Below are 26,063 nucleotides of genomic sequence, written 5' to 3'. Positions count from 1 at the left end.
GAAGCATCCATGTACTTATGCTTAAAAAATAGGTCTAGCTTTTCTATGTGCAAAAGTAAAACTATCACCATAAATATATGGCTGTTTTGTTAAATCTGCAGCAACAGAGCCTAAAGCAAAAACATAGAGAAGGAGGTGTATTTATTGCTATGTAATAGGTTAAAGTAGCAATGTAATTTTCAGCTGTACTTTGTGTGCTTGGAAAAATTGGTGAATGTGCATAAAAGGAGCACAGTTGGCATTTCACCCTGTTAAGAATAAACCACAAGTCACCTGCATTATTAGCCACTAATCTCCTTAGGTTCCTAATCATATCCCTGGGCTGGGAAGAGACATATCAAAGTGGAGGATGCCTTAGTGTCCCTGTAACTTGGAAAGGGTTCTGAAGATATTTCATTTCTGCCTTATTTCCTAAAGTGACATGCTAAGTTAGTTGTCCTTGTACCATCCCTAACTCATTGAGACAGCAGTGAGTTCAACCAAAAAACCCCTCATGCTGCCAGGTGAGTTACTGGCCATTTTCTTTACATAATAGCCTAGGTGTTAAAGCACTGATCTGTGAAGGGAAAGATCAGGATTTTTGATTCCTCTTAGCTCAAGAGGGTTTGAAACCACTGTTTCTGTGTCCTAAAAATATCCTAGCAGGCATGATAGAGATCAGCCTGTGTTGATGCTCTGCTTTCTCTCTTCAGTCCTGCTGTTGAGGTTGTACTGTTGTGTGACTGAGAATGAAAGTTGGGGAAATGACAGTAGAAAAATATTATATTCATTGTGGATTGCATATGAATGTATAATGTGTTATATTTTAATATTATTCTTTCCTAATATTTTAAAATCTAAGATATTATTGAATTGACAATCGAAGATAACTAAATGTAATACTGTTTTTATATTGCCTCTTTAAATTTGTGTGGCAACTTATGGAACAATCTGGTGTAGAGCTGTTTTATCTGCATTTTCATGGATCATTAGCAAACAGAATTTTCTGCATCACACAAATTGTAAGTCTCCAGTTTAGCTGGGAGGACCAAGCCCTAGTGACCAATCACAATCTTAATTCACTCTTGTTCCAGCTGATACTTGCCATGCTACAAAATATCAATTTAATTGTGTCATAGCAGCCTCTATGTATGTATTTTTTGCTACTGAGTTTTAACTAAATGGGAATGAACCTCATATGCAGTCAGTTGTGCAGCAAGTGTAACCATCTTTTATGCATTTGAAACTTTTGGATGCCTGCAGTACATGAAAAGGACTCTATGGGTACTTGCATTATTGCATATTTCATTATAATGTAACTCTGTGTTAGATATTCTATTTATGCAGAATCCAAAAATAGTTCATGCTGTGTAGCAATGCAAATTTTGGTGAATAATCCACAAAGAATTTCAAAGCCTTAACCATTTGTGACATGCACTATTCTGTATCTTTAATGAGGACTCAACCTTTGAACAAATTATAGTGGCCTTTTTATAAGTAAAAACCATTTCTGTGCTTCCCTGTTAAAGAACAGTCTATCACTTAGCTTAATGATATCAGAAATTTTAGGTGTTATTGTTACTGCTCAAAATTCCTCAAACTGGCTTTAGATCAGTAGTAGAAGTGTAAATCAGATTTCTGCACCTGAGGGCTGTGCCCCTTCCCACCTGAGAGCTGATCAGCAGAGAAAGGAACAGCACCAGCATGGCCAAGGCTGTGCAGGACAGTGCAATAGCTCAGGAAAAATCCCCTTTCCTCACACTTCACCTCAAGGAACCCAACTTAAACCAAGGTAGAATGACGGGAATTTCCCCCAGTGTGGGGAAACAGCAGCTGTGAGTAGGGATGGTTTTTTTCACCTGGAGTATCTAAGCTTGAGGACACTGAAGCCAAAGATGTGCAGTGAAGAGCCTGCAGTGTGCACTGCCAGCTCCCCTGCACTGTGTGAGCCCAGGCTGCAGGGCTGTGCCACTGGTGCTCTGGTGGTTCAGGAGCTGAACTGAGACCACAGGTCCTTGGTGGAACAAACATCAAAATGAAACAAGAGGGGAACTTCCTCTTGAACTATTTAAGACATGTTGCAAAGCTGGGGCTTTCTACTCTTTAAAATAGATAGCACTGATCAGAAATTTTCCTACTGAAGATATAATAAATAACAATTTACAGAATCAGTTCAGAAAAGCACCAGCTTGCTTTTAGCAAATTGCATAAAACATTTCTTATAAACTCCTAATGAACAAATAGCAAAGCACTCCAAGTCCATCAGCACTTGGAATTTTTTAAAACTTGAATGAGATTTTACTATTCAAAGCACAACTGTGTTCAGTACATAATTACATGGAAGAACAAAATAAAAAAATCTGTAGAACCGCCTGCCTAAATAAGACATCCTTTGCAATATTTTAAAATAAGTACTTAAGAGATTAAAACTTTTTTCTTCGGGAATATTAGCACAAATTAAAAATTTTGAAGAAAGTAATCAGATCAAAATACTTATTCCATTCCTTCATGCATTTAAGCATGCGTTTCAAGAAGCTTGTGTTATAGTGTAAGATGTAAGACAGCCTTTGCCTTGGGACTTTTACCTCCTCTGACAAAAGTTAAAGTGAGCTAGTCAGATGTGAAGGTCTGCTGCAATACCTCATGCAAACTTGTAGTCAGCCCTGTATCAGTTTATTCATTCCTCTGATCTGTCCTTTCCACCTTTCCTTGGCATCCCCTTGAGAAGAGCTGAATTAAGAGCTGGTACTGAGATTGGTTGATTCACAGTCTGTCTGAATGCAGGATGATGTTCATGTTCCAGTGAATCATGTGCCTATTTCAATATCAGAAATAGAAAATGGCTCTTGAGATTCTCTGCGGCCAGAAATTGCTTCATTTTGAATTGCTGATTGCCTGAGTGTTCTTAAAAATAGAGGCAAAAAAAGATTTTTCCTCTCACATTTGCACATTTGCCTCAGCCTTATTGGTGCTGCTGTGTTAGGGTGCTAAAGTAGTTTAACTAAACTTGAAACTATCATAGCCAACACAAACTAAGGGGGCCAGTGGTGCTTTTTCTAGAGCAACCACCTGAAATGGGGAGAATGCCAATAATACAGACCAATCTGCCAAATAAGAATTGTGTGGAGGGTCTTGTTCACACCTACTCGAAGGCACTGGAACATATCATTGACTTTATACGGAGTTTGCATCCAGATATTAACTTTCTGTAAAAGAGTTCAATTCAACACTATTTTCTGATGGAAGATCATTAATGTGCTCTTTGCCATTCCTGCTTGATAAAATTAATCATCCTGATTCCTTTAGTCTCCCAGCTTTTACCGGAATCCCACTGTAATTTCACATTAATAACAGCCCCTTACTAGGAAGTATTACCAATTTCTTGCCTAGGTGAGGTTATAATTAGCAGTATCTTGCTGTGACAATTGCTGCTGTGAAAGAAGTGCCATTTATAGATGATATTACAGATGCAGATGTGCTGTGTGCACATCCAGGCATTCCAATACACATGAAATGTCTGGAAACACAACAGTGGAAGACACACATGCAGAAGAATACTTTAAAACACTTTAGATGTACTGCAAAGTAACTTTTTGCATATACAGAGGTGTAAATGAAAAAATAAGAGACTTGAAAGAGAATTTTAAGTTATGCTTGATTAAATCTGTGCTATAAGCTTCTGGTACTCTGATATCATACTTGGGTCTCTTGGGTGCTATTAAGTATTGTCAGTCAACAAACTATAATTTCATGCTTGAGTGGACTAATACAAGCCTAGGCTTCTGCTTCTTTGTACAGTCAGCCTGCAGTTTGCTTGTGATAATAAAGTGAGAAGGGGAGGGAAAGAAAGAATTGTCACACAGAATGATAATACTTATCAGTGAAATCAGATACTATGATGGTTTAAGCTATAATGTGTTCAGGTCAATAAACTGTGAGTCCATTTACTTCACTAAGGTTTAGATCAACTCCTTCAAGTTTTCTATTTTCATTTGACAGGTACTGTAACAGGCAGCTATGCAGGTAGAAGTAAGCTGCAGAACTGAAAGTTGTTTTCTGTTTGGTTTGGGGTTCTTTGTTTTTGTTTTTTTGTTAGGTTTTTTTGGAGTGGTTTTGTACTGGAAAGACTAAAGTGTATTTCTCTAGGAAAAGTTTTATTTTTAAATTATAAAACCCCATGTGGGATTGGTGTTTGTGATTTCTATCTATTGCAGGTTAAGTTATGTAGTTGCATAAAGAGCCAAGTACCTTTATTGGGCCACCTAGAATCTGTGAGAAGTCTCTGTATTCAGCTGAGGTCCTTGTTATCAGAAATTCAGAGAACAGCACACACAAAAGGTATAATATGTCATGTGAGCCACGATGTTAGATAGAAAAGCTGGTAATTCTAAGCAACTGTCCGCAATAAGCTCTAGGTCAGGTTCTGCCTTTGATGCTGTGCAAAACTTTTATAAAAATCAATGAGAATTTGATGCAAAGAACAGAAAGCCTGGTCCAGCATCTCTGATAGATGACAACAAGGATTTGGTAACAGCTTCCAGAAAAGCATTCCCTGCTCCTCAGACTGCAACAATAATGACATGTTCTCCTGCGCTTGTCCCATCCCTGCATTGCTTAACCATTACTTTGAACATTGATTTTTTTTAATCCCATAAAGTTTCTCCCATGTGACTACTTCTTCCTTTAAAGGCAAAAGCAATACATAGTTCTTTGAAGGCTTTAAAGAAATCAAGAAGTTTGATATAATGGCTTTGTTACCAGTAAAGTGACACCTTTGGCAAGAAAAAGTCCTATTCCAGAATGATTTAGTGCTTGTATTATTTTATGTAACTTTAAGAGTTAAGATTAGACTATGAAAAAGGATCTGATTTTTCTATAGTTTTCCCTTGTCTGTTCCTTTTCTCCCTAATTTAATTTTTTGGTTTTGTTTTAAACATGTGAACAGGACTTTCTGCAACATACTGAATATTAGTGTCAGGATGAAAGATCTAAATAGTAAAAATTCAAGCTTTATTTCCTTTTGAATATATTTTGTGGAAACAAAATACCTGAAGCTCCTTTATTCCAGGTCTGTGGTGAGGAAGGGGTGGGCTTAAAGATTTGCATGTTTTACAATAAAAATATCAAGAAATGATAATGAATAATTATGTGTGTCTTCATGCAACGTAACTGTGAAAAGGATCATATGTCAAATATTGTAAAAAACCCAAAGATTTTTCATTTAATACTTTGTATTTAATTTTGCATTCATACTTGCTATTTAAATCATGCTTAGTAATTTTTCACTGTAAAAAAATATCTGGACATGAATGAGACTTTCAAAGAATTGACATGAGTGAAACTTTACAAATGAAAAGGATTTTACTTGCTTATTCAATGTGGAATTATTTCAGAATTATTTATCTAGGTTTCTTTCTGTGAATGGAGGACAAACTGAGGTCACTTATTATTCTGGTTAATTATTAGCCATGTTTATTTATTAGGTTAATTTGCAGAGTTTCAACAATCCTATGTCCTTGAAAGGGTCAGGAAATAGCACCAAATCAGCTAAACTGATTATCTATGCTGCAGAAAGAACAATGAGCTTTCTAGATCATGTTCTTGAAAATGTATTTTGGGAATGAGCTTTGAACCAAGTCCAGGCAATTGTTTCTAATGATAAAATCCCTTCTGGGGACCCTCCCAGTGCTGCTTAAGTTTGCACTGTTTGAGGAAGCCTTATGATACAGGCAGCTGCTTTTGTTGAGCTCACGCTCTGAGATCCACTCTAACTCATTACTGTGGTTTGTGCTTTCCTCTCAGCTTTTAGGATCTGCTTTTAACAGCTGCAGATCTGATTCTTGGGCTCTCTTGGCATTTCTGTGCTATGCTGGCTACCTTTCCTGCCAGCCCTTTCTGCAGCAGTGCTTCTGTGGTACCTGGCTTGGCTTGAGCTGTGTTATCTAATGCTGCTTTGGTTCATGATTGGACTGAGTTGTCTCTCAGATAAGATTCTTTTCTGTTTGAAAACTGTGTAGCAGAATGAGTTTCTGGGCCAAAACTAGGGCCCTATGTGCAATTTTGTTGTTTTCACTGAAGTACTAAAAGAAGAATAAATCAAAATATTTATTTATGTTGATAAACTTTTAGTTCTTCAGCAGGTAAAAGAAAACAGCATGCATGTGCATGCTTTCAGGCTCTTCCATGCTTTTTCCTTCCAAAGATGTCTGTCTCTGATATGAGAGTGACAAGCCAGCCCAGAAGGAAAATTCAGCTGAAAGGACCACAAAATGCTGAGTTTGTCTTTGATTGTCAGTTCACCCCAGAATGCACTTTTGCTTTTAGTAGATTTTCCATTTTCTCCCAGGCACAGAATAGTACTTATCTTGCTCAATAGTCAGCCATTATGTCTGTTTTATCCACGTACAAAGCGCAGGAGAAATAAAATGATAGGTGCCCTGATAAGGAGGATAAACTTTTGAAGTCTACGAAGAATGCAATTCTTTTTGGCTGATGGATTCCAGGCAAGTGCAAAGGACATAAACAGCTTTTTTTTTCTTTTTTTTTTAACCAAACTGAAAGGCATGAATTTCAATGGTGGACAACTGCAGTTTAAGCAGAAACAATTTAAGGAGTTACTTTAAGGAGAATTGTCTCACTCTGTCCCCGACACCTGCTTCTATTCAGTGTAGCTTAGTGTTAGTTCATCACATTGAAAATAAATCTGTGTAGAAGAAGAAAGCTCTCCTCCCTCTGCTTTCCAGGTATCAGTGTGTGTGAACCACTCAAAAAGCAGAGTTTTGTGCAAAGTTAGAGAGCTGCATTGCTCTTGGGTAGCTTGGAGCAGTACCAGGGGTGCAGTAGGTCTGTCATTGCAGTGCTCCTGGAAGCCACCCCAGCCAGATGACAGCCACCACTGCCTCCCCTGGCCCCTCACTCATGCCAAGGACAGGCAGCCTTGGTGCTCTGCTCGTGTTACTCTTGCAAGGCCACACCTTGTGCAGTGCCATCCTCATCCCTTTGCCACAAAAACAGGATTACACTTTGCTGCCAGCGGGACCAAAACCTGTCTTTCAATTTAACACAAAGTATTTAAAGAAACTTACTGTGCATTTGATGTCCTTGTCCCTCTTCATTCCCTTCTTGCTTTTTTCTGTTTCATTTTGCATAAGTTTTCCTGTTATGCGGTAACTATTTTGTTGTCAATGCAAGTTTCAGTAAGTACTGCCACAGTACCTGTCCCAAAACACAACGTGGCCTGCTTCTTATGAAGATGGTGAACATTTCTATCCAGAAACATCTTAGTGCATGCATTGCACTCTCTATTTCTCCTCTTCAATTTCCATTATTTTTGCATTATTTTTGTGTTTTTGTGTAGCAATCCCAAGTAATTCCTTCTCTTTTCACTATAGAGCATGAGAAGTTGGGTGAATATTGTAGTTCTCTTCCTGATGGATGCCAGCAAGAGCAAGAATGCCCCCACAGGAGGAAGCAAGAATTAGATGGATTCTGGGAGAGAATGAATCCTTAGTGCATGAAGAGCCTTGTATAAAATTAAATGAAGCCAGAAATGATTGCAGAGTTTAGGCTAGAGCAGCTGGAAAACCAGGTGAAGGTTGCTTGCAAGATGCTTTTATTGCACTAATTTCCCTTCACTTTTAGAATTGTAACTGGAATTCCAGGCCTATGTAGAGGAGGAATTCCAGCTCTAGTCAGGTACACAATGTCTTAGGACTTTGCAGGCAGAAGGAGGATATTTGCCTAGAGTAAGAAAGTAGAGAGGCTGGGACTGAGGAGAGTTAAAAACTTTGCTCTTAGCTGGGAGCAAAGTTGAGCTTTTTGGGGACGCTGTGGAATGGGAAAATTTTGCTCACAGTTTGCCTGAGCTCTGCCCATATACACACAGACTCTTGCCCTTGCAGGATGAAATTCCCACCTACTCATTCATTTGTTAGCTAAACTTGCCTACATCTGCTTTGAAAAAACACAACATTTTAAATTATATATAAAATCCTGGATTGTAAACCTGTGGTGTCTCTTTCTCCTGATAAATTCTCGAAACCTTTGTTGATTCCCTTGCTTTCCCACTAGCCTTCAGTAGGATATTATGGCTTCAAATGGTGTAATGCACTGTAGGCTGTAAAAACAAAACTTGACTCACTGAAAGTGGCCTCCTGTCAGATGCAACTATTTTATTTTGCATTTTTTTGTTTAAATTATTGAGATGGAAATCCAAGAGGATAACTCTACCTACTAAAATTATTTATTCTTAATTTTTGTTATTTCAGCGTTATAATTTCTTAGCCTAGATCTTAGAGAACAATGTATTTTTCCTAGGTGTCAATACCTGATTCAAAGAAACTTTTGCTGAAAGAATACAGTCCTCATTGAACCCATTTGGCTCTGGATCAGGCTCCTGATGTTTCTTTCAGAATAAAAATAAAATGTGCTTCTCAAACAGAATTGCAGAGATTTTTTGCATAGTTCTACCCCAGCATGGCGTGTTGCCATTGCCTAAGATCACTGAACTAATTGGAAATCATTCATAAAGACAGCAAAGAACAGCACAACTTTTTCATTTCCTTAGTGATATTTCCTCCTTCTTGCTTTCCTCCTATGAAATAAATATAGGCATAAGAGATGTCATTGCCAGAAGAGTGGGTAGATTTGTGTTAATGCCTAAGAGCAAATGTCAAACCATAGAAATGTCACAGTCTTGCATGCTTTTGAAGTATATGAACAGATATGTAGGTGCACAGTTTGTGGTGATTGGGATGGGCTGAGCCCCATCCCCAATTGGTTTCAGCTGTGAGCAGCAGGTGAGCAGCACTGACAGCAATGAGCCATGGAGTGCCCAGGGGCACTGACCAACCACCAAAGGGAACAGAGGGCACACAGGTGCAATGCATCAACAGGAGGGGATAAAAGGCTGGGCTAAAGAAAAAGAAGGGCAGATGCTTGCAGCCTTCTGAGGTGGCCTGAGGTTACTCTGTGTGGGCAGACACCTGAAGCCTTCTGATGAGGTAAGGTGTTACTGTGTATGGGAGAATGCTTAAAGCCTTCTGGAATTGTATGATAATACTCTGTGTATTGTGGCTGTCTCAGCTGTGACACAGGTTATTAGTTTGCTGTATCTTTTCTTTGAAAACTTTATCATAATCCTCTCTGCAATCTTGTACTGGGGACAAGTACTATGCTACATGGCAATTTCTTCTAAATCTAGCAACATGGCTTTATAAGATTAGGTAGGGAAAGGCAAAAGAAAGTTTGGGTGAATAATTTTTCTTTCCTTGAAAAGAATGTCTTTCAGAAGTATTCTTACCAAAGAAAAGCTTAGAGCTGTGAGTCACAGCATTAGTGGGTTGAGCTATGATTCCATGCAGGAATATGGGCATACACTTTCAGGATTAGTGAAATGTAGATGTATTATTTGTAATAAATATATATTTTAGGGTAATGGCACAGCTATAATCTCTGAACATCTGAATTCTAAAGAAAGATTACGGCTTGACTGCTAGCGAGACTGACATGAATAAATGTGTTCTTTAAAAAATTCTATTTTTTAAAATCACTTAAAATATGTTCTTGAAATGCAAAGGACATAGAAACCAGAATTTATAGAATAAAGGATCAGGCACCCATATTCAAGATCTCTACCATACAGATCATCTCGGAGAAGTGATGCTTCTGGTGCCTTCCACAGACTTTTCATTTTGCATGTACTGTTGTCTGACTTTTTCACATTGATTTCTCTTTCCCTCTTCTGCCTCTGTCCCTTGTTTTCTATCTCTGCCCTTGTTCTCTTTCATGTCTTTAATGCATGCTTCTGTCCTGCTCCTGCCTTCCACATTTTTGCTTGCTCTTTTTAATTTTTTTTATCTTCAGAGGAAAAAATCCCCCTTCCCCTCGCCCTGTTCATCTGTTCCTTCTGACTTGTAGTTTCTAGGATATACCACCACCACAGGCTATTTCTTCTGAAAAAGGGGTGGTTAAAGCCAGTCATGTTGGTACTCAAGATTAACATTTAAACATATTTTCTCACTTCATATAACATTTACCTACTATTTCTATGTATTCTTGAAGAATTATTCAAGGGAAAAATTTTAATGCTAAGTGCTTTTTGGCCTTAAAACTGCTTGAGTAGATGAATTAAGAAAAAAACATCCATTTCTAACCAAAAATATGTTTTTCCATCAAAAGTCTCTTTGAAGGATAACTTCAGTTGAACTCTCCAAGGAAGCTGTATTCCCAAAGAATTACATTTTATCAGATGAAATGTTTCATTCTAGTTTGCTGCAGCTGGTATCAGGAAAAACACATATGCAGCCTGAGCATTAATTTCTGCTCGGTGGTGCAGGGTGACTGACCAATAGATGTGCTGCTGGATAATGGGGACAGCACTGGCAGGGCTTTGCCTGCTCAGCTCCTGGGCCAGGATGCACAGAAATCAGCTGGTGGGCTTCTCGTATATTCACTATGTGTCTGCTAAAGGCTTAGGGGGGATTGCTGCTGTGGGATCTCACTGGCAGCTGTGCAAAGCCTGTGCAGGGTCAGTTTAAAATGGCAATAAATCAGAATGGTAGTATTTACAGTTTTTGCACAGGCATTAGTGTCAGACTGTATGTTCTGCCTTGGCTCAGGGAGGATGTTCTTTTATTACTTAAAATATTTTCTTGAAATGCAAAAGACATGGAAACCAGACTTCCTGGAGTAAAGCATCACACACCCATATTCAAGGTCTGTACTACACATGCCTCAGAAGGAATGTGAATAAAAGCACAAGGCTCAGGGATTAGGAAGCAGATTGAGCTTCAGGAAAGTCCTGGGAGCTTTTCATAATAGATGCCTCTTTCTCTGTTTTATTAGAGGTGTGGGTAAACCAGTGTTGTCTTATTTTTTTCTTAGATAGCTACTGCTTCTGAGTATATGGTCAGGCAGCAGGCATTTGGCTGCTTCTGGCTTCAGCCTCCTGGTTCCCCAAACACAGAATCTACACCCTATCTAAATAATGGTTGGATTAGTTTTATGCAGGAGTTTAAGAAGGTTAATTAATTTAAATGTATTGTCTATATGCTACTGTAGCTCAGAGCTCCTTAACTTGTACCCTCTCCCTGTAGCCTCAGTCATGGTTGGACCTTGTGCTGCCTTGGACTTGCAAGATTTCTCCTTAGTAACACATTAAAATAGATTCCACTTTTGTTTTGGTTTATAAAAGTATAATAATTTTTGGTTCTTAAACATTTTCAAGGTGAATTGTAGTGCAAAATTCATGGTTTATAACAGAAAAGGATACTTGTGGTCAAAGCCATACCATATTCTGAACAGCCATGCACTCTCAGCTTTGGTTGTATTTTTATCCAAGTTAGGTGCACTCTGCAAAATAAACAAATGAGTGAAGTGAGAAGCATTTTTATAAAATAAATAAAACATGGCGTTCTGATATTAAGAATACATGTCAGACCAAATTACAATTAAGTGTACTTTTTTTAATTTAAAAAAGCTTTGTTGTTGCACAAATGTCATCCCTGTGAATCAGTTCAGGAGAAAATTGGCTCATACAGCACATTTCTCATTGCTGCACTCATTGCAAGAATGTAGCATTTATTCTTATGAATGATTCCAATTTTTTAAGCAGTTGAGAAGTGCTATACTCTGAGATCAATAAAATGATATTTTGATTTAATTGCCGTTGTGGGATTACTTCAGTTTACTCCTACAAGATCAGAGGCTGTTTGTGTATGTCTAACAAAATGTCTTTCCCAAAGGGATTGAGATGTTCTAATAACTAGGAAAATGCTTTCTACTTCTTTCCAAGGGGAGGGGGACATGAGTTGGATTGAAAAGGCTCCAAATACCCTTTCCATTCTGCAAGGGTATTAATTCTGTAACATGATGCACAGGTAGAGAGGTGGACTATCCTTTTCCTCAGGGTCCTAATTTGGAATAATAAATTAGGAACAGTTATCTGCACAAAGACAGGCAGTTTGATCATACTCTAGGTATCACATCATTACTAGTGGAAGAATTACTGTCAGGATGAAATTAGAAATGGGATGGCCAGTTCTCTAACAAGACTTAACTGTTGTCTTGGTTTTGTTTTGTGGCAAGTTGGGATAGTTTAAAAGAGAATATTTTTCTTTATGCAGTTTTAAACAAATGAATCTGTTAATTTTCATGTTTTAATCTAATAATATATTGGAATAGAATACTTTATAATAGATTAATACACATGTAAATTGGTGATGATAATGTCAATGGTCTGACCCTCAAAGGTCTAAGGTCTAGTTCCCAGGCAATATGTTCATGGGAACTTTAGAACAATGGGAGCATTGATGTCATTGAGTTTTGAGTAAGGTTAGACAGAATCCATGCTGTAGCTGTTATGATACTGCTAGTGTGGTCACACTGAACATGCAAATGCACCAAATAGAACAAATATTATTCTTGGGATCTGTTATCTTATTAACTGAATTGAGTATTTTAGCAACTCTTCCCAGTAACTGGGGAGCTGGAGGGGAGGGGCTAGAAGATGATACTAATCCCTAACCAAGCAGCAGAACACTCTTCCAAGCTCTAAACATCTAAAAATGCATTTTGGCAAGATAAAGATTGGGAGAAGGGTTCAAATATTTAAGCAGGGATTGATTGTAAGTGATTGTAATCAAAAACTCTCTTAGGTCAGAACAACAAGAACGCTGAATAAAGGAGAGGGAAGGACTTGAGCTCACAGGGGTAGGGAGGAGGAAGAGAAGGACAGACATGGAAATAAACATATTGTGGAGTGGGCTACTCATGTGTGGGGCAGAGGACAGCCTGTTAAAAGCACAGTGAGCTCTGTAAGCGGCCTGTGTCCTTTGTTTGAATTGTAATGTTGTTGGTTAATTCCTCTTTCCAAACCTCTAGCTTCCTCTTAAGGAAGAAGGTTTCCTCATTCAGGAAAATGAATTGTTGAAAACAGTGAACAGACATCTACACAAGAGTATAATCCCCCAGGGGCTTTCTGGTCCTGACCTGGGCCTTCTTTTATTTCTAGTTTGACATGTTGCACCTTCCTCCTTTTGTCTATGAAATCTGTGTTGTGTTATCAGCTCTTGCAGTGGTGGGAATCTGGGTGTCTATGTGGAGTGCAGAAAGAGTGCAAGGGAGGACAGGAGATGTTGGTGTGAATGTTTCAGGGCTCTTGCAGATCTTTGGATCCTATTTTGGATCCTATGATTTTAAAGAGCAACTTTTCATTTTCCCTACAGTTCAGAGAGGTAAAAGTAGTTCTCTCTGGGAAGGGAAAATGCCAAAGTTTGCACATCTCTTCTTCCATATGGGAATTGCCCATATGGAGATTACTCTCATTAGTCCTTGCAATAAATTCACCAACCAGCTGGCAGATGAAACTGATGAGAACAGTGTAACTAAATTCCTTATTATATGTACAAAGATGTAGGGACAGTTAAATAAACTATGCAGATTAGTTTGACAGAGATGATATTGATAAGGATTTTGCATGCTATTTAGTTTTTTGCTGAGATCAATAGCATATCTACAACTTTTTTTCTGAAGTGCTTGTAGAAAATATATTCTTACCCTCTCTCAACTGAAGTTAACATGGCAGAATTTGAGATACATAAACCATCTGAATGAAATATCCTATTGACTGTCTTTTTTAATGGGAATTTAGTTAAATAGCTCACTTCCATAAAGCTTTTGCCTTTTTTAAATAGACCAGCTTTGTAACTATGCTTATTGATTTTGTGTCCCTGCATTGTGCTTTTCAGAGTTAGCTTTTGGTATTTGTACACTGAATGTACATGATATGTAGCAAAGTGGTTTGTTTTGCATATTGTTTTCTATACAATAATATATGTATAATTTTAGTATGTATTTTGTAATTTCTTTCAGAACTAAGTTATGACAGTCCATCAATAAGCAAATGTGTATGAATATGAGGCTACTTCCTTTTGTTTCTGCTCATGATGTGATAAGGATTTAATGATAAATTTAAGCGTGGCAAGACAGAATTGAAACTGATATGCTTCTGATGGATCATGGTATGGTGTAGTGCAGATGTTAATTATAAATGAAGAGGCTCTACACCTTTTCTAGGGAAGGAGCTCTGGGTTCCAGGTCTTACAGTTTGAACTGGAATTTGCTGCCAGCTGACTGCCAAAATTATTGGTTCAGGTAGCCCAAAATAGAACATAATCAGAAGTTTAGAAATAACTGTGTACTTAGAATTATTGAAGAAATCAAATCTCTTCACAGAAAATTGAATTTTTGGGAGGCAAAGGAAGGAAAGAAGGGAGAAAAAGATGAGGAGGTAAGGAACGAAAAGGGTTTTGCACTCATATAACTGGTATTGTGTCTCACATAGTACCCATGAGGTGGAAGGTCTTTAAGGCTTCTTCTGCCCCTAAAAAAAATCTAGGTATGGTTACAGACATGGATTGAGAAGCTGCCACAGCAAGGTAGCCATGTCCTGGTATTAGAGTGGTCACAGAGGAGCTAAATTCAAATCTCGGTAGCAGACCTTGTTGCTTCCCCATTCTGTCTGAGTACTCTGACTGAGCAGGGAGAGGCCAAGAGTTTTCCATTAATTTTTGCTCTCTTTTAAGCATCTTGTTCTTGAAGATATTTTGTTCTTATTTCTGGTACAATCTCCCCTGAAGCTCCAATTAACAGCACTGAGAGTGGGCATGTGGTTTAAAGTTCATCTGGGCAAGAGCTTTAAGTGGCAGTGGGAGGTACTGGCACCTGACCCAGTATCTGTGCAGGGATAGATGTGTAGGAAGATCAACTGCTTCCACTGTGAAAACTCAGTAACATAGGAAGAAAATAAGTTCTGAAAAGTAAACTAAATAAAAACAGGGTTTTGGAAAGGAAAGAGAAACACAGGGTAAGAAAAGGAATGAGAGATATGAGATGAAAGAGAAAATTAGCAGAAACAACCTGACTTGAATAACTATGATAGGTACTGAGTTAAAACAATGAGAGAATGGTCTCAGTTACTAAAACATTGAGATGTCAAATATATAAAAAAAAAGACAAATGAAATTAAAATACCATGGGAGGATGGAAGAATAATCAGAACAGCAAAACTATTTTCCAAGGTATAATATACTACTATAAGGAATGCTGAACTGGACGTGATAGGGCATGAAAAGTGTTATATTTATTTACACCTTCTGTGTTGTATTGCTCAGTTTTGTCAGAAGGGATAGGTGTTAATTCACAGAGCACAGTTGGGACACTGGATGTGTTACTGTTGTAAATAAACATTATTATTTTCATTTTCAGTAAAAGAATGAGAAAATTAGATGCCTAGCAGCTTCTGAAGAAATCAGGTGTTTGTAAAAAATGCATTCAGTCAATTTTATGCTGCATTCCCTGATCTTTGATAATTCATGAGTGCTGAAAAGCTGAAAATTTCTGCAACTCTGTGTCTCTGTACTCCAGTCAAGAATAGACTATGGTTCTGTGTCCTGCTCTCGTTCAGAATTTGGGCAGAGGCATTGCAGGAATTCCTACCAAGATGCTTAGGAAAGTGAATTTAGCATGAGGCCCCTCAGACTCAGAATAAAAGAGTGCCTTGCTATGGTGCAGTGAAGGTTATGCTAAACCTTTATCAATGGTGACTGGGTTGTAGAATAAAAGATATGGTCAGTGTAAGTAATGTTGGTGTTCCTTCTTTTAAAAGAAGCATTGGGATAATTAGGCACCTGAATTCTACTCGCTACAATGAAAATAGAGATTCACCTTATGTGCCTTCAGAAACGTGCAAATGTGTAAATGTTAGGAATACTCAGCACATAAGAGATATTAAAGTTTTGCCTAATGGTATCTCTAATGTATTTTGAAATGAATAAAGTATTTCATATCTTTCTCAGTTTATTTTCTACATTTTTTTCTTGTTGGATGATTTAAATTTCAGTTCCAGTTGTTTTGTCTGAAAGGGTGCATGGGATGGTATCACCAGCATCAGGCACTTGTTGGCTTTTTGCTTTGGCGCCTTGTCAGCTGTACTGAGGCTTCTCCTCAGTCCCCCTGCTGCTGCACCCACAGTGCTGAGCCACAGGTCATGTCTCTGTGCTTTGACTCTACAGATTCCTCCTGCTGCTGTAGGCAGTGCTGCACTTGAAACTGCACCATATATATAATATTTATATATATATATATTACAAAAAATGGAAGTGCACAGATGAACAGCTGCACCTTGTTCAAGAGCCCCCTTTAGAGGTTTCAAGTTCACGATGTACTCAGGCTTCCATGTAAAAAATAACTGAAAAATATTTTCATACACCTGACCTACTAGAGTTGAGCATTACACAATTTTTTTTTAATTCTGAGAGATTAAAGATTGTTCCGAGATGTCTCATTTGCAGAGGCGCAGCAATGATCTGCCAAAAATTGAACACTTTTAAATTCAGCATGTATGTCCAAAAGCCTGACATACCTGGCTCGCAGCTCTAGCTTTCAGATCTTCATCTGGATCTACGCCAACTCTGTAAAAAAAACCCAAAAACCAAACCTGAGGACATATGGTAATGATCTGGTGTATATTAGACAGCTTTGAGTGTAAAAATGCTTCTTGTGTCACTCATTTCCTACTAGGTGAGAAAGGAGGAGAAGAGCTGGGAAAACATTAGGATCACTTTTTAAATTAAGGAAGTTCTGAAGTTTTTAGAAAACTTAAGTTTCCATGTAACTGCCACTCCTAACACCTGAGACTAGATCTTTGTCCTGGCTCTGATCCATCTCTGGGGAGAGACAATCAAGCTGTTACTCTGTGCTAGGAAATGCTTAACTGCTGTCAGAAGAGCAGGGCTGAGGAACTGCAGTTGGAAGTGGAGGATGGGATTGCAGAACTCCTGTGCTGCATTATGGATCTCTTGAGGCACTTGGAAAAGGCTTTACTTGGCACAGCAGGTACAGGGAAGCAACCCAGAAGGGAGAGGAGACTGCAGTGAGTGATGTGATGGTGATAACCTGGGTGGCACTTTCCGATCCCATATGGATGGGAAAAAAATAAAATTGGCTCTTTAAAGGGGTGTGGTTTAAAGGAAGAATTGCATATTTTGATTATGGCTGATACTCAGAGCTGAGGAGAAATGCAATTGAAAAATGTTTTAAGTTGAACAACAGAGGCTTGTGCTGGTGAAAGACAGAAGAAAGTATGGAAAGCAGTGAGGGATGATAAATAATACACTTTATTATCACCCAAATCTGAAGTCCACAGCTAAGGCGACCAACAACTCCCATACACCTTGCAAGCTCCCAGATAAGTAGCAGGTCCACAAGATAAACCAGAATTTACTGATGCAAAGAAAATGTAGTCTTTCACTAGAAATTAATTTAAGGCCATTGGTTTTCTGATAGTCTTAATTTTTGAGTATAGATTTGCTTTTGGTAATAACACATCACATAATATTTAATATTAACAATTGCATACCTCAACATTCTTTCCTGTGAATGCTATGCATACACTGTTATTGAACTGGAGACAATGACAGGAACTATATGCAAAGTAGATTCTTTTTATATGTAAATACTGAATGGATGAAAAAATAAAGACATTTCTATCTATCATCGCTCTAGAGCTCCAACAAACCTGAGTCCTTCAGGCATAAATATTTCTATCTTTTTATTAAAAATAACCATCCTGGTGGTGACTCAACAAAGAGACAGAATGAATAGCAGATTCTTGTTCTTTTATTTTCTTTTTTTGGTCCTCTTGGCCCTTAAATTGCAAGGAAAAGCTTCTGATGACACTAACCCTATTCATTAGTTTGGAATAAAGCAAGTAAGGTATTTCCATTTCATTAAAATGGAAACATTTACATATGAAAAGGAAAAGAATCATTACCCAGGGGTTTAACCATCTATCTGACAGTGGGTTTATCACTGCCATGTGCAGGACAGAGGTGTCCAGGGCCTTATCTGCGCTCAGCCCTGTAAAACAGAGCAGTGTGGGACAGCCCTGCCCTGCAGAGGCTGCAGGGTAAGGACAGTGCCTGCAGTGAAGGCTGCAGCAGTGGCACAAATGTGGGTGCTGTGGTCCCAGACTCATAACCCAGGTCAGAATCAGAAAGCCAGTCTGTTTCCTGAGCACAGGCACTGTTTATTAGACTGTGTGATTCATTAGATGTGTGCACCAGTGCCAGCCAAGATAAACTCACCAGCAGCACATCAGCTGGAGCCTGCAGAGCTCTGGAAGTAAAAAAATCCAACATATTTACATGTGATTGTGCTGCAGCCCTGCCTTTCAGCAGCACCTGACTTCCCAACACTCCTCTTAATGAGTTTAACTTGATCTCAAAAAAGGTCACTTCTGGGACAGAAGTAATTTAGCCTTCATGCAGTTCTCACCTCACTGGAGCTGAGAAACCTCCACTCCTGGCTGTGTGTGTTGGAGTTGTGATGTGTTATTAGAGACTGAGCTAAGACAACAGAAAACATTTCACCCAGGACTCAAAGGACTGTAATAGCAAATGGGAAAAGGGAGAAGCCATGGGGATGGTAGGAGCAGAGTTTCTGGCTGTGATATTGATTCAGTAGCAGGATATAACTAATAGCTAATTCCACTGACAGCAGGAATTAACTGGTATCGTAAATCCTGATTTTTTTCCTGAGTTCTGCAGAATCTGTGGTGTGCTGAAGCTTCTCTGCATCTATAATTTCTCATCCTTATAGCTACAGAGACATCTAGACATTTTGCCTTGTTTATTTTGCAGACAACAGATTATTATAATACAGCACAAATGAAGATTCTCACATGACATCCTAACAGTCGTATTACATTTAAAGCTAGAAAAAAGCAACAATAAATAAGGAATTCAACCTTAGGTTGTTAATGTATGAAAATGAAAACAAGGCTTCTATGCCACATGAATTCACAGAGCCTGAGCTGACACTTTATTTGGTCTGTTCTTTGCCCTCATTTAAAATACATGGTCAGATGTAATTGCTGTTTTTCTCGTGGAATAGTATCTCACTACTGGGAGTTAGTCTGGATACCAGAATATTACCAGGTGATTTAAAGTCCTGTGGGAAAAGAACCAAATTGTTCTTTGCATTATATGGGAGATTTCTTTAATGCATTAAAGTAGCAATATGTTTCTGTAATTTAATGAAGTATGAACTACGTTAACTCAGTCTAATCAGTTCTGAAATTGTGGCTAATTATTTCATATCCAACCATAGGCTTGGGAGCCTAATATCATGCCCTAGGATTGAAAGTCATGGTCTTCTAGAATTAGCTCTGATACACTTGACATGAAGTAGAATTTAATATTCATAAATATTAAATATTGAAAAAACAAACTATACCAAATTATATGAGACTCAAGATGTCTGAAATTAATCATAGATACGCGCTTGGAGTTTACAATCTTGAATTCTTCAAAAGGCCTGCTAGATCTAATGCTACTGCCAGTAGAATTTGCAAGCTTCAAATATGTATGAATTACTGTAACTGCCTCTAAGAGATATCCTGATAATATTTGTAGAAACATCTTTCCCCTTTTAACAGTCTCAGGTTTCCATTCCTGTGAGAAAATCTAATGCATGCTCAGAAAAAATATTTCTCAGTATTTTTCTCTTTTCTTGCTATCAACTTTTGTCGCTATTCTCCTGTTGTCTTTTACTTCCTGCAGCCTCTCTTCTGCCTTTCTATCCCACTTTCCCTGGCTGCTCTCTGTTCCTTGTTTGTCTTCTAAATATTGTATACTTCTGCCTATTTCTGCATCTTATTCTATACATTAAACATTAGGATGATTTCTCTTCCATGAAGACAAATTCAAAGACTTCTTAATCAGTTCTACACTGCAGTGATGTTTACTTTATGTATTTAGATGGACCTGAGGTATTACTAAAGCCTAAATGCCCTTGATAGGGAGGAAATCAAACCCCTGGCATCTTCTCTGTATTGTCCTTTTCAGGATTTTTGGGTGGGGGATTGGGGTGTGGTAGGGCATGTGCTGTGTTTTTTTGTTTTTAAATAAGGACTGGATCAAAACCTGGGTTCAGAGACTGCTTCCAGTTGCTCTGCTCAAAATGTGGAAGGGAAGCTTTTGACTTCAGGCTAGCAATTAGGCCTAAGAGTTGCTGGGAACTGTGCATTAATCTGCACAAGTACCCCTTGCAGTGGATGGATTTAAATCCCTGTGTGCTATCAAGTGCATCATTTTTTTAGCAAAAGTCAGAATGTGCTTGGTAATAAGAGAAGGAATTTGTCACTGAATACAAAGCAGTTGATAACTTCTTTCCTTATGTGGTTTGAAAAGAAAATGGATCAAAAGATAAATCCCAAATTGCCAGGGGAATCAGTAGTAAGAAATACACACCCAATCCCTAGGAATACTGAGTAGTCAATCACTATTCGGGCATTGTAAACTTTTAATTCCCTCACATCACCACAAAAACAACAGTGTAGGATAAAATCTCTGCTTTCTACAGCGGAGTCACATAAAACCCTATATAGACTCACATCTTCATGAGGATCTAGGCACTTAGAGCAGAACTGTTGGTGTCTGTACTTACAAGTGTGATTCTCAGCCCTCCCTCACTTTATGTGCTGGGAAATCTGCAAATGGAGGCATTTCTCTGAAATCTGCATTCTAATTACTGAAATTGTCCTTCTGGGCCTGCTTGGGCTTTCTGTACTGGCACAGCAGGGCCTGGTTCATGCAAGTTAAATCTTGCTTGCAGCTCTACCTAGCCTGGTTTGCAATTGCCATGGATTCACACAGTTTAGGTGTGCCCCAGCTGAGGCAGCCAGGACTGCTTTTATTTAAAACCTTGTCCTGAGAGAATGTAATCAATTCCATCTAGTTGAAGCCCCTAGAAAAAAATGTTTGTATTATTTAATGCGGCTGATGATTTATTGAACAAAAGATCAAGCCTGGGAAGGAGAAATCTCTCTATAATGCAAGTAGCAATCCTCCCCTGCTCAAAGTGTATGATGGTAAATGTGTACCTGGTGGAACAGGACATCACTGAGCTGTCACATGAGGGTCAGGATCAGCCAAGTGTCCTCTGTGTCCTCTTCTGCACCAGTGGGGAAACAAAGGCACTGGAAGAGGTGTGAAAAGTCTGGCATCTCTATCCATTTCTGGCCTGATACTATGAAATGGGGATAACAACACTTCGTTCACCCTAATGCTTTTCTGTTTTGTATATTTAGCTTGTAAGTACACATCCTTTATTATGTTTGTACAAAATCTAGCACAGCTGTGGTTTTGTTTAGAGCTCCAAGAGTGCTGCTGTAAGTTAATTAATAACAATATTGGCTTCTTTGCTTGTCAAAGGTTTCACTGGAAGAACTCACTTTGTCAGTGCAATGGCCTCAGCCTTCCACTGGCTGTCTCACTCTAACTAAACCAATCCTGAAGCCTCAGCTTACTTCTCAAAAGTTACACATCCCAGGAAGGGTTTTTTGAGTAAGTGATTTAGAACCCAATTTTCCAAGATGGCCATTAAACAACATTTGCAACAGGAGTCTTGAATATTTTTGCATGAATAAATCTCAAGCTTGTAGCTATCCATCATCAGTACGTTGCATTCAGTACAGAATTATTAACTGTAAAGAATAGAAACATGAGTAAAATCCAAAAAAAGGTTGTTTCATGATCTCTAATAAATCATTGTAATTGAAATTAAAAAACCTTCAGGATAAATAATGATTTCTCAGGACATTATTCTTGTCCATGTGGCAGTAAGTGTGATGTGTATTCCTAACAAACTGGTACCTAAAATCTGCTTTTGCTTCTAGATTGCTCTATTGCTGCTACATGCAGCTTTTTCTGTGGATTGATGCTGTCAAAAACATCTGCTTTTTTTATAGCACAGTATTTCACTGACAAACTCATGGGGAATTTTGGCATGAGTATAGATCTTCAAAGTTCAGCTGATTTTCTTAATAAATGAAAACACTTCAGTTTAAGTTTAAGGCAAGAGTAATCACTTGCACCTCACAGCAGAAAGAACAAATGAGTTTAATTTCATGCTGAGGAGGGTTAAAATAAATTAGCAGGTAAATTATGCTTCCTAAATAGTTATGACAGCTGTTTGTCATGCAGCTAATGCTTTCTATATGCAACATGCTGAAATGGAATGAAAAGTGTCATTTTAAGCTCGTTGACTCATGTAAGAGGTAAAAGTGATACAGTTTGGCTTTTGAACTTGGAATTTCATAAAACTGGTAAGATAATTTTTTAAAAATGCTAAACATTTGTTCTGTGGTCAAAGTCCATGCCCCATTTTTGGTGGACATATGGAGAACTATTTAGTTGCAGAATTGACAGTTAAATTAATACACCTGTATAAATGGTGTCCAAATAAAAGTGGGGTGAAATGCATGAAGATAATGGGTAAATGCAAATATAAGATAAGGCTGAAGAAAGAACTGTAGTGCTCTATAAGAGATCCACAAGTTATAGTTTCTAGATGTGACCTTAATAAAAAAGATTGTGAAACTGAGAGTATTGTCACTGCATAAAATTTTATCACTGTATTATAGCTGTGCAGCTGTGTGAAGAAAATGCTAAAGTTTAAAAACAGATGATGGCTTGCATTTACATGATGAACTTATTTGCAGAGCAGCCAGAATGATGAACTGGATCTGTAGACAGCTGATATCTGATCCTCCATTCTGATAATCCTATTTTATCCTAATATTGGGGCAGGGGCACTAAAATGGTATGGCCACTCTGGAGTCACAGGGTACAGCTGCATGGCAGAATGCAAGGTCAGATGTCTTGCAGTTATGGGAGCAAGGCACTCCAGTGCAGCATCCCGAGCAGCAGGGATGTACATCTCTGCAGTGCTTCTGGCACACATGGTAGATTATCAATATTATTGTGCAGTGTGAATATTCCTGTAGAGAAATCAGGCCTCTTGCTTAAAAATATGAACCTAAGTTGAGTGAAATTAACATAATTTAACTTCTGTAGAATTTTTAGAAATCATCATTTGTAGTAGTGTCAATGCACATGAACCCAAATGACAAACTTCTGATGACAATGTCAGAACTGGGATGAGTTTTCAGGTTTAAGGAAAAATTATTGTAATAGGTTCTATGATGCAATAAAAGGTGTTATTGTTTATTATGATGCTCAGGCTTGTTACATCAAAGATCATCAAATCTAGGTGGATGGGAAGTTCAAGTTGTGCATTTACATCCACAGACACAATAATTATAGAGATTACACCAAATTCCATGTCAAATTGGAAAAATAGCAGCTACTGACTGTGCCAAACCACTCTGCCCTGGTACCGTGCTACTCACAGTGAGCTGAGGAGTTCTAACTCACAGCACAAGGCTGCAGGTCAGCTCAGCACTTCATCTTCAGGCAGTGGTTGCAGGAGGTTCCTGTTTTCAAGTGTGATGCTGAAAACTGCAGGGCTTTACAAGCTTTACATCCTTGTGTCCATATGTGTCTTTAGGGACCCAAACTCACAGTTGTTTCCTGCCTCTGGTACAAAGTGAATGCGTGGGAAATTTGATTTCTGTGCTTTCTCTAGAACTATTGGATTTCACAAGAATTGTACAATTAAATATATTCAGTACGTGGTTCACAGATAACTGGTGAAACCCATAGGCCCTTGGCAGCAATGTTAGATATCCCCTTGGGACATCAGCTGATCAGTATTATTTTCCTTGTTTTGCTTCCCCCTGCCTTCCTCCTGCCCCCCTTTTGATTTTGGTTTTCCTATTTATATATACTTATATGTTGTTCCTGAACATTTCATTGCACTGTGGTAGGTGATCCAGCTTTCACCTTCTATTTTGCTGAGTAACAACTTGCATGTATTCAGCCTTAGGGAGAAGAAAAATCTGTCACAAAATGATATTTTTAGTAATTCACATTAAGATTAATAAACTTTCTGTTCTAAAGTATGTGGAAACCACCACCAATTCCCCCTCATTTTTTACATTCTTATTTGGACAATGTATCTCAGATGCAATTGTTTTTCTGGGAACTTGGCAATGCTCAGATCCCTCTGACAGTTTGGCAAATCCTTGTTCTGTTCCCCTCTCCTCAGTAAGGACTGGTCTGTGTGTTGTGTGCTTGTATGTGAGCCATTCCACTCTCTCTGCACCAAAAGAGCAGGTTTTTGCAGTCTGTTCTTATCCTAAAATGCCCCCACAGGTTTTTGAGCAGGCTGTGGTTGCAGTGTGTGAGGGGAGGTTTCCCAGGGCTGGGCACAGCTCTCTCAGCTCCCAGTCAAGCAGTGCCACCAGGGTCATTGACTGCACAGGGAGCACACTGACAGCAGTGCTGTGTCTTTCCTAAGACAGTTTCCCTGAGACTTTTGCTAGCTTCTCAGCATTTCTGAGTTATGCTGGGGAGTGGTGGTCATTCTAACACTCCACTTATGATTGTGCTGGCATCACTCATCAGCCTGGGCTTCGTTAACATCACCTGGATGCTGGCACTCACTGCCATTGCTGTCATTTACTCACTGAAAGAAAAAGATTGTTTTATGCAGCTCATTTATGTAAAACCTGAGCTCTGTAGAACAAGATAACCACTTTGCTGCCTGCTTTTCAAGCATTTAGATTCTGTCTATAATCTCCCTGTTGTTTTGGAGTGCAGGAAGGGCAGGAATTCCAGAGCAGCGTTATGAGGAGGCTCAGCCACAGTCAGTTAATGGGCACTGCCCCTCACAGCCACACTGCACTTACTGAGCAGGGAGGTGATTACTTGTAGGCAATCAGACATAGATCTATGGGCAGGGGATGGGAAAGCTTGAAAGGACTGTAATCCTCCTGAATTTTTATTTTTAATCATAGCTACAGAAAAAAGCCAAACCCCAAACCCTCAGTAAATCTAAAATTCAGGATAACTGCTACCAGAAGTCTTCTAAAATGAAACTCTCACACTAACAGTAGATTATTTGATATCAAAATGTTATAAAATTATTAAAAATTTGCTTTGTATAGATTGGAAAAAATCTGTTCAGATAGTTGAGATGGAGACACCACTGGAGAAAAATGTGGTTACAAGAGTCACATCACTCAGTAATACTGTGCTCCAATCAAAGAAACTGAAAAATAATAACACATGAAAAATAATGTGACTTGAATAATTTTATAAAACTGCAGGAGAAGTTCAGATATGAGAAGTGTGCATGGTGGTAGCTGAGGTATACAGGGCAATTATCACTTTCTCAGCAAGGTGTCATTTTGCAATTTAGTTTTCACCTGAGTTTTATATCTCAGATGAGAACTGGGACTCAGAGAATAAGAGATTCCCTAGATATCATATTATAGTGTTGATGCAGTATTGACTTTGAAGGAAGGATGGAATTGGGTCCCTTTTTTGGCAGTAAGGATGTTACTTCTTTTGAGTGCCAACCCAGTTAATCCTGACAAAGGTGAGCTTTTGAGCTACTGAATCACAGCACAGTGTGGGAAGGTTGTTGTGAGGTGACTGTGATGCCTCCCATCCAAAATCGTTATTGTTTTGAGGGAATAAAAAATAAGGGGGGCTGATACATTTTGATTTCCATTACTTTAAGTCAAAGATGTTGTATTTTCAATAATACCAAGCTACATGTCTTAAGGAGCTACTGGTGATGGCAGGTGCTTTTTTTGCTTTAATTTGAGGTGTTGCAAAGGGAGAGATTTAGACACACACATGCATCTGTGTATCATCTTTTCAATAAGAGGCAGTAAAGAAAACAGTATTGATCAGCCTCCATGTGCTTTAAGAATTTCATTATTATTACCATGCCTCTTCCCATGCTGTGAGGAAGTCAGCAGATGAAATGCTGTGTACACAATATTGGAAATGTATTAATAAAAAAATCCCTGGCATATTATTAAAAGTAAATTTTCAGTTAATGCAGAAAGAAACATCAATGCATTACAAAAAGTATTATTTTTGCACATAGTGAAGATCCTAACTGCTACTTTTATGAACTCCATGGAGATTATTAGAGCTTTCAAAAAAAATTAAGGAATTAGGCTGTTTTGTTGGTGTCTTACTCAGGTTACTAATAAAGTTTGTCAGCTAGGAAAAATGAGAACTGGTTTTACAGAAGATCTGTATGGGGAAAAGAAACTCTGTGCAGATGTATTTTGACAAAATCCTATAGATGAGATTAGTCAA

The 26,063-nt window shown here is 38.4% G+C and overlaps 1 protein-coding gene across 3 annotated transcripts in view; it reads right to left on the bottom strand.

Moving 5' to 3' along the window:
* The window catches only part of SLC9A9 (solute carrier family 9 member A9), a 171,987-nt gene that overhangs the window by 28,317 nt on the left and 117,607 nt on the right, over window positions 1-26,063 (bottom strand). For 2 of the 3 annotated variants that reach the window (XM_030954305.1, XM_030954304.1), the window contains exons 13-14: window positions 16,403-16,451; window positions 11,252-11,331 (exon numbers count right to left, since the gene is read on the bottom strand). The exons of the other annotated variant lie outside the window; for it this stretch is intronic. In XM_030954305.1, the coding sequence (XP_030810165.1) occupies window positions 11,252-11,331; window positions 16,403-16,451 (129 nt within the window). The remainder of the gene's footprint in view (window positions 1-11,251; window positions 11,332-16,402; window positions 16,452-26,063) is intronic. 3 annotated transcript variants of the gene reach the window in all.

This window comes from Camarhynchus parvulus, chromosome 9 (genome assembly GCF_901933205.1).
Source record: "Camarhynchus parvulus chromosome 9, STF_HiC, whole genome shotgun sequence".
Classification (NCBI taxonomy): Eukaryota; Metazoa; Chordata; class Aves; order Passeriformes; family Thraupidae; genus Camarhynchus; species Camarhynchus parvulus.
This window is presented reverse-complemented; position numbering and strand designations above follow the sequence as displayed.